General features: G+C 42.9%; 1 protein-coding gene across 9 annotated transcripts in view; it reads right to left on the reverse strand.

The window, feature by feature from the left end:
- UBR5 (ubiquitin protein ligase E3 component n-recognin 5) overlaps positions 1–6,792 on the reverse strand; it is a 175,212-nt gene extending 168,420 nt beyond the window's left edge. For all 9 annotated transcript variants that reach the window (XM_019528036.1, XM_019528038.1, XM_019528037.1 and 6 more), the window contains exon 1: positions 6,665–6,792. In XM_019528036.1, coding sequence (XP_019383581.1) covers positions 6,665–6,777 — 113 coding nt within the window. In that variant the 5' untranslated portion in view covers positions 6,778–6,792. The remainder of the gene's footprint in view (positions 1–6,664) is intronic.
- Between the last annotated feature and the right edge of the window lie 3,036 nt (positions 6,793–9,828).

Below are 9,828 nucleotides of genomic sequence, written 5' to 3' on the forward strand. Positions count from 1 at the left end.
ACATAGAGTGACAAGCAAGCCTGCTAGTCTCTGCCGCAGGACGCAGCTCTGCAGGAAGCAGAGATCAGCACTGGGGGTCTCCTCACTGTCACTGCCTGCCCTGGCGATGTGTGGCAGCAGCAGCGACAAGGAGACCCTGGTGCAGATCTCTGCTCCCTGTGGAGTCAGGTCATGGAGCAGGGCAGTGTTGGTCCCTGGCTCTGCAGGAAGCAAAGATCTGTGCTGGGTTTTCCTCCCTGCCATTACCTGTCCCATGCAGCCCTGGACCTCTGTTCCTTGCAGAGCCAGATCGCATGGCAGGGACCAGCACTTCCTGGCCACGCAACCTGTCTCCACAGAGAGCAGGAATCTGCACAGGAAGTCTCCTAGCCACCACTGCTCCCTGCAGCCCCCGGCTGAAAACCCTGCCCCACGGGGCAGTAGAGCCATATGAAGCTTGCAGCCCGTTCAAAAGAGATTTGGAGGAGATTCGGCGGAGCCAAATCGCCGAAACGAAATGGGACAGTGGTCCAAAACACCAAAATGAATCACTGTCCTCCAAAACCACCTAATCCGAAACCAAACTGAAACACAGCCGTTTCGCACATCTCTAGCAGACACTCTCCTGCCACTGTGGGAGAAAAGCAGGAGCAGTAGACATTTTCCTGGGCAACGGCTGAGAAAGCCTGTGGCTGCTGGGTCCCAGTGCCTGTCCACCATGCCCTGACCCTGCCTCTGACCCAAACCAGTCTGAAAGGTAGCTAATCCCTTCTCTCGAACTTCTCTGCATTGAAGCAAGGTCTAAAATTCTGTTCCCATGAAAACTCATACAAGCTTGATGAAATCAAGAGGATCCCAAAAGTCCCAGTTCATGCAGGCAGACATCTCCCCACTCCACTATTTAAAGCACTTCCACTCATGTATATAAAGGACAAAAGGAATCCCAACAACAGTATAAGCACATTAGTAGCTAGAACCAAGAAAAAAAAAAAAATCACTAATACAGCAGAAAAGGCAACACCAGGGAAGCGAGTTTCAGTGACCCAATGTGTCCTTTCTAAGCCTATGTTGCTAAATTTTTCCTTCTAGAAGACCAGATGATGCAATTATGATTATAAAACTTTAACATCCTTCTGAACTACTGTTGGAATAGAAAAGAGAGGCTATTAAAGCCAGACATGTTTAAATCAGCAAGTAAAGATAACTGTAACAGGGGGCCTGCTCCAAGCTGATTTCACTGTGACCCACCCACCTTCTCGCCCGCCATACCTTGTTGGTAATTAATTAATTAATGAAAATTAAGCAGGAGGTTGCCCATTTCTTGCCCCAATGCCAGGGGGCACTATCTGCAGCTCCATTCCTCCCCTACACCACAGGCCAAGCCTTGCAGATGCCATCCATAGTTCTCACAATCACCGGCCCCTCGCTGGGCCCCAGAATCCTACTAGTTGAACCCCACCTGGATTCCTCTCCTCAGGCAGCCTATTCCGCCTTCACCCTGGGCAGCATAGCTCCCTGAAGTGCCTCCCCTTTACGGGCGTGGTCCCCCCCAGGACCTTCGGCTCTACTGGCCCTGACCCACCTCCAGGCCAGTCGGAACCCCAGGAGCGCAGTTCTTCAGCGTTCCTCGTGGTGGGCCCCTGGCTCTTTTACCCTTCTGGTCCTGGCCCCAGCATCAACCAGTCAGGGGATGTACAGACAGGTGTGAGCCTATGGCCCCACGCTCTCTTTGGGGTCCACCTTCCAGACCCTACAAAGGAGTAACCCATCTGCTTGTGAGGGCTAGGGGTTAAGGCGTCCCAACCTGCTTTCACTGGGGTAACGGGCATGGCATTTCCTGGGGGCTCCCGCACCATTGGGAGCCCTACCAGGTCACCCACTCCTCGCACGGTGCAGTTTTAGGTCGTGCCAAGGGCCAGGAGCCTCCTAAACCATCCCCTACAGCTCCTCCCTTACCTCCGGATGATGCCAGCAGCCCTGCAGCCAGGCAATGTTATTGCCTGGCCTCCCAGCAGCAAAATGCCCTGTTTATATGGGTAGCCCTGAATCTAAAATGGCTGCCCTTATCAGGCACCTGCCAGCTGCTGTCTCAGGCCCTTAAAGTGGCAGGCACGAACAGTGCCCTGCCACAATAACTTGCATCAAAATTTTCAAGAACTAGACAAGGAGTTCCCTGGACCTTTAGTGTTGATTTTTAACAAACCTGAACATTAGGGACACGAGGAAGACAACTGAAGTTTGTGCCAGTATTTCAAAAGGTTAAACAGGACAATCCAGCTAAATACAGGCCTATGAGACTGACAATCACAGGTAAAATAATGACATGCACAATATAAGACTACATTAAAAGCATTGATGCCAATCAACATAAATGTATTGAAGCTAGACATTGCCACACTAATTTGATATTTTAATTAGATAAATTTGGTTGTTAAATGCAACAGCGTTGAATGTAAGAAACTTCTAAAGGGCACCTGATTTGATACTGCACAACTTTTTTTTTCCTAAAGAAACCACTATAGTCAAAATCAATTCAGCATACATTAGATAGCAAAAAATGGGTAATGGAGAATCACTACCAAAGGATATACAATTCTAACAAGGGCTCATGGGGACTTATCCTTGGCTTATGGCATTCTAAATTTTTTGACACTGAATATGTGCAAGAAAACAATTACTGACAGAGTTCATAGGTGATTCAAAGATTGTAGGAGTAGTGAAATATTCAACGGTTCCATGTACAAAACAATGGCCACAGACAGGCATTTATTTCTGCCGATCAGAACTTGTCTTAAATTCTTACCAACAGAAAAACAGCCTCGGAGCAAGAGCATACATACATTCCAGCCCCTGGCTAGAGGTGAGCTCTCCAGCCACAGGCAAGCTCTCCAGCCAGAAGGCAGTAAGAGGCTGCTCCCAGGGCCACTGGTGACAGGGAGCCCATTACTTGATAGCCTGTCCTCTCCCTGGCCTGGGAAAAGGGCACATTGCCAAGAGGCAGCCCCCAGCTTTTAAATCATCCTGTTGATGCCCAGCTGGGCAATGCACACAGTAATTTAAAGCCTGTGGGACCAGGAATGGGGTGGGGAGAGCTCTCCCCACAGCAATCCCTGGCTCTGTGGACTATAAATGTTGCTCACGGAGAGAGCAATGAGGGGACCCTGGTATGAGGAGAAGGAAGGGAGCAAGAACCAGCTGCTTCTATGATCTGCTCCTGGTTGCCTAGAGCAGAGGAAGCAACCTGTCAAACCCCCCTGCCTGATCCTCAGACTAGGAACCCTGGTCTGAATAGTGGTTAAAGAGCTTTGCCTTGCTGGTCTCATTCCCTCCAGGACTAGTCCAGACAAAACCCACAGCCCCTTCCTCAAATCAGGTAAAACCAAGTCTGAGGAACAGCTGGGGAACAGTTGTCTCACTACTCCCCTTCCAGACTGGACTGAGGAACACACAAGCCTTCACTCTTGCCAATGAATTTCTCTCACAAGGGGCATGTTCCAGGTATCAACCTGGAAGATTTTTCTCCCAAAGGGAGAAATATTTCCATATTTCCTGCCATATTTCCTGTGGCAGGAATTGAATGGACACTTGTTTGCCTGCCATTTCTACTAGGACAGCAGCAATTCTCCCAGTAAAAATGTAAATGCCTGTACATGGCTATTATAACCCAAGATGGGCTGCAGAAAGGGGAACACCACTGCTGCCAGGATGCGCGTGTTTTGCATTGAACAAGGGATGTCAAAGACACTCAGTCCCAGGGGCCAGATGAGTAGCCTAGGGTCAGTCCATGGGCCAAGCAGCCTGCAGATTGGCTCCATGCATGCTGTGTGCAGCACTGGTCCAGCCCCACATGTGCTGCATGAAGCCCACAAGCCAGAACTGGCTTGAATCAGGCTCATAGGTCTAGTGTGGTGATCTGTTGCATGCAGCATGCCAGAGTCCGTCTGACCTGTGCACAGAGCCCCATCATCACAGGTCATATCTTTGACACTCCTGCATTAAAAGGTCATTGGTTAAAAACAAAAATAACTCTGGAAGACAGGACTGGAACCCAGTTCTACTGCCTGCCAGGGGAGTGCCCTCACTAGTAGGCTACTTTTAGTTTATCTAGCAGACAAAGATAACAGCTTTTGTCTGCTGGATGGCCTACCTAATTTCAACTTTCAAGAGTTGGACTAAAAACAATATACTCTTACAAAAAATGAAAAAAGAAGGAAAAAAAAAAACAGTGAGGCTAATTAACCACAGGAACAACTTAGGAAGGGCTGCAATAGATTCTTCATCACTACAAATGTTTAAAACAAAATGATCTTTTCCTCCAAAATGTACTCTGCTTCAAACAGTAATCAACTCTGAGAAATCCTATGGCCTGCATTATACATCATGTAAGACTAGATTACTACAAAGGTCCTTTCTGAGTTTCAGGAACTGCTGAAAGCCTTCTGACCTAGGGACTCTTTGCTATACCTGTGCAGTGCCCAGCACAAGTTCACTTATCCTAACTGGAACCTCTGGGTACTACCATCCTAAGAAAATTATGCAGCAGTAGTTACCAGCCAACATTACTCTTTAAAAAACATTGTAAGATTTCCTTCATTTTTGGTAGACACTTGGGTAAATTTAAAACTACACTAAGATTCCACCTTCTTTTCTGCGGAAAGTTCCTAAAAAGTAAAACAGGTCAAGTTACCATTTGGATCAGCACCTTAAACCATCTCCTTTAAGGATGTGTAATCAAAACAAGTATATTCCATAAAGCACTATCCTTTCCTTCACAGGAATGGTATCAGTGAGTCATACTAATAAAGTACTGTCAGGAGCAAGAACACTGTTATGTGGTTAAGATAAAGCATTACAAGATCCTCCTCCCATGGAAGACACTTGCACTTGTCAGCAATAAGAATGTAGTATAAGAATGGAGGCAACAAGGTGTAAAGGATTGAGGAACTGACCATGGCTGTTGTCACTAGTCTAAAGGTAAAGCAGTGCGCTTGCTGACATGAGAAGTCCTGTGCCCCAGGCTGAATGTTTGTGGGAGATGACAAAACCCATGATCAGTCCTCATACAGACTTTAAAATTATCCAGCATGCAGAAATTATGCATCAGATCAAATTTTCCAATTCCGACACAAATCTTGCAGACCTTCATGGGTTAATTATTTAGACATCCTAGGGCCCTTGATTCAGACAAAGACCACCCCCCTTACCCAAAAGAACCTTACAAACTTTACAAAGTTATACAAAGGAGGGGCAGAGGGACAAGACAACAAAAGGCTGAAGGAAGAGAACAAAGACAACATCAATAACATAACATAAATACTCCGTAAAATCTAATGCACAGGATGGGGTGTACACGGGGGTGGGGAGGGGGTTCCATCCTTCTTGAAAAAGAATAAAAATAAGTAGCTTCAGAGAGCAACTTTACATAGTAGAGTTTTTTGAATTTTTAAAAAAAATAACTAAATGGGTAGGCAGTAGATTTGTAGACTACGTCTTGCAAGCTAGGAGGTAACTTGCATTGACCTGCCAGAATGGCAGTTTTGATGCATTTGGTTGGATGCGTTTTTACAGAAGCAAATGGGGTTATCTGTCCTGTTAAGGACCAAATGAAAGACAACTCTGATTTATGGCAGAACCCTTTTAAGAAAAGATAATTATTCCATATACTAAGTCCAATCACATCTGTTAGGAAGGAGCTGGGCTGCCTAACCTGAATCCTATCAACTCAGTCTGAGGAAGAGAACAAACTAATGCTCTATGGGACTAGGAAGGCACTGCCAAAAGCAGAAATACTTTAGCAAGAAAGCCTCAGGGTCAGGGGAAAAGGTAGCTATTGGATTTATGCTGAACTGTTATTTTGGGGGTTGCTAAAGATTGTGGGTTCAACCATTAAAAAGTGCCTTGAAGGGCTAGAACACATTCTGAATATAGTGTGTTCTGGGCTGGGGAATCAGGCCAACAATGTAGATATTTATTGTTAAAATGAGAGAAAAGAACATGTTCTTCTAAATCAAGTTTACTTTAAAATGCACAGCCATAATTTAATCTAATAATAGTATCTTTAATACTAACTTAGACACTACCATAAGCTCAGAAGTCAGTCTTATAGTTAGATGAGCAAAGTTCCCAAATCCTAAAATAAAAAAAAAATAAAATAAAAAACCTTAGAATTCTCTCTCTCTCTTTTTTTTTTGCAAGAGCACCTTCATATCCCCTGCCCCTTGTGGTAGGCACTGCACAAATGAGACAGCCCTTGTCTTGAAAAACAATGTCAGTTTAGGAAGCTGGGAACTAGCTACACATACAGAAGGATCAAAAGAAAACAAGATTATACTAATAAACAGAAGCAGTCATAGCAAAAGCCTAACTAAAGCCTAACTATTTTACAATTGTACATTGTCTAACTGTTTTACAGTGCTTAAGGCAATTTTCTGTTGTTTAGAAACTGTGAGCAAAGTCTAAGCTTTTTCTGATCTGCACAGATTATAAGCAATTCCCATTGGCATGTCCTGCAAAAGAAAATTAAAATCACTAAAGAATTAAAGAAACAATTATGACATGTATGATTTGATGAACAAGGCAGCAATACATTCAACCACTAGAAGCGGTATGAGGGAAGAGCAAGTCACTTTCCTTACCAAAGTTAATTCTGATGGGAAACTTAAAAATCATAATTTTAATTAGATACCTTTGCCTGAATTTGGAACTCCAGTTTTCAAAGAGACTGCCATCATGAGATGTCTTCCTAATGCTGCAGTGTAGACAAGTGAAATGTAAACGGCTATTTACATTCATCTCCATGAAGTACAGTCTTTGAAATCTAAGACAATTACAATTGCTAGCTAGGACACAGTTAATAAAAATAAATAAATTTATCTGTCATTGATAACAAAATGGTGGATTAATCAAGACTGGAAAACCCATGAATAACTGTGTGCCATCTAGAGGGCATATAAATGCAGCTGAAATATAAAAGAAAGCAGTGCTAAGTTAGGAAGACTTATTGTAAGAATGTGTAAAACAATGATAAACTGATAAAACAATGCCTTATTTCAATTAATAGTCTAAAGTTATATCTAGCAAGAAACTACAGAATACTTGTATTTAGATTATGAAAAACAAGGAAATAATTTCCTATTCTCTCTCTCATTTTTACTTTTAGGCTCTTTGTTGTAGAGTCTGCACAGAAACATTTGCACATAAAAAGTTAACCCCTGCTGCCACCATATTTTTATTGCATTTGCACGATCGTTAAGACGTTCCCAACAACTGATTATGGGCCCCATAGAAGATGCAATCCAGCAAGACAATAGCAAATGTGGGTGAAAGAGAAGGTTTGTGTTTTGCAGCTATACAAACTAAACAAGACTTAGACCTATCATTGCTCCCACTGCTTTACTCATATATTTCCTTTTCTCCTACCATTATTGTCACATGACAATACTGTAGGTACTTCCGTGTAGTTTAAAAACATATTTTGGGAGGCTCTAATCAGAGTGAAGTGCTGAAATAGGAAAAAATTGAAGAAAGAATAAAAAGTTTGAAGGATAAAGTAATTTTTAAAAAGTTTGACAACTCGTAAGGGAAGAAGATGGCATGAAGCCAAACTGGTAGGAAAAATGAGGTTGTGTACAATTAAGATGAACTACTACCAACAACACCACACACACACAAAAAAAAAGATGGAAGAGTCCCAAGGTTAATTGAGCGAATGAAGGTAGGAGATAATACAGAATCTTCCTGACTATTACTGCTTTTCCTCCATTCAAAGTCTGGTGCCCTGAGCAGACTCCTGTGGTTACCAGGAAAAAAGTTATGGATACAAACACTGGCCTTGAATTACCCACCACATCCTTGCCTGCAGCTCATAGTGGTGCTTGGTGGTCTTTACGCAAAGCAACCAGTACAAAGTTTTTCTTTGAATCAGTATGTTTCCTAAAACTGTAAGCCTCCAGATTTATCCGAGTTATACTTCTTTGCCACAAAAAAACTGGCAGAAAATCCTACTGGCAACAGCCATAAAACAGCAATTATTGGCCAGTTTTGTCAACTCTCAGAGGTGTCAATCAATAAACTGTTTTCTCAAAATTCTCTTTCAAATCATAGTCTTACGATGCTATATCAAGCTATCTATTTTGTTACAACACAAACTGCAGTTATATGTCCTCACTGAATTACTCATGCAGTCTGTATTTTTTTCATGCAAAAATAGATTTGGGAGCAAACCATTGCTAGCTTAGAATGGTTTTATAAAATGAAGTGCAGAAACCCATAAGGAAGGGCTAGGAAACATTGTGAAACTTTGTTCTGTAAGAAAACTGACTTGGAACAACTGGACTTAAAAAGAAAAAAATGAAAGAAAAAAGAAATACCATATTTTATTGCATATAACTTTCCCCTAGATAAGACACACCATCTTCTAAAAGATAACATGAAGAAAATTACATAGATCAAGTATCTGAGCAGCAGCAGCTAGGGAGCTAAGCCTGCTGCTAGCCCCATGCACCAAGGAAATAGTGCCCCCAGATGAATCCAGTACAGCAGGTCTGGAGCCATGCAGTGGGCCTGGGGCGCCTCAGCCTGAGAACACACCGCACCCACGACCAACTGCTAGGACTGCAACCACATGCCAGGTCTGACACTGCATTCACCCCAAGAACAAGCCCTCTGTCCCAGACTGCACACATGGCTCCAACGCTAGCTCACAGTCCTGGACTTAGCACACTGGGCCCCAGGTCACATGACAGATCAGACCTGGTCCTTCCATGAAACAACCCTACATGCAGAGAGGGACACGGTTCCCCACTGGAGGTGGGGATGCAAGTGAGGTGCAGTACCAGTGTTATTTCCCACCACTCCCAGAGCCACAGCAGTTAATGCTGCCACTGCTGCAACCTGCCCTCCTCCTCCCCCCGCAAAATTTTCAGACCTACATGGATCCTTTTTTCTCTTATATAATACACATTCCACAATTTTCCCCAGCTAGTTTTCAGGGGAAAAGGTACAGGTTATATGCAAGAGAATATGATAATTTTAAATTTAATTTTTCAAAGAAATGCTTGGAACCATTTTATGGCATCATGTTGGTGGACTGTTTGGTAACTAAACTAAAGTAACAGGCAAACAAAGTATGTCACACATATAGTTGTAATCAAATATGCAATTGTTTTGTGATGCTAATAAATGTACAACCTATTTGCATTTAAGGCACTTTACCTAAAAATGTGAATCCTGTAATACTGTACAACGTATCATAAGACTCCAAGGGAAGGAGGCACTCATTAGTACAGGAACTTGCAGCAACAGAATAAAATGCTAACTCGTGACAGTTCTGTTCTTTAGTTTCTCAGACGCAATGTAGAACAAACTTGGCAGCTAAGCCCTAGTCTGCGGTTATATCTAAATAGGCAGTCTTTGGCACATATGTATATCCAACTGCAGCTTCAGAACAATGTTAACTTGGCTTACAAATGGCTAGTACACAAGATGGGGCTAGCCTACAGTATTTAGAAGCAGCACCCTGACAGCCTAACACATTCCTAGTGTGCACTACCTTTGAATCTTGGCAGGAGATAAGCAGCATTTAAATTTAACCGCTGAGCAATATTTTTCAAACAGTGCATTATAAATATTTGGTATCATCTTACATGAAGATAATTCTACCCTGTGTGGTTTAAGTACTTGCACAACCTGAGATTTTAAAATACAAAAAGTAAAACTAAAAAATTTGCTCAAAATTCACAAACAATCCAACAGATTCCAATTGTGTTTTGGAACTGGGAATCGCTTCCCTATGATACTTGCATCTTTTATCCTCACTTTTTTACTTTGTCATTATATATAAGAAGCACT

The sequence above is a fragment of the Gavialis gangeticus genome, unplaced genomic scaffold (genome assembly GCF_001723915.1).
Source record: "Gavialis gangeticus isolate Ggan-Ray unplaced genomic scaffold, GavGan_comp1, whole genome shotgun sequence".
In the NCBI taxonomy this organism is placed as follows: domain Eukaryota; kingdom Metazoa; phylum Chordata; order Crocodylia; family Gavialidae; genus Gavialis; species Gavialis gangeticus.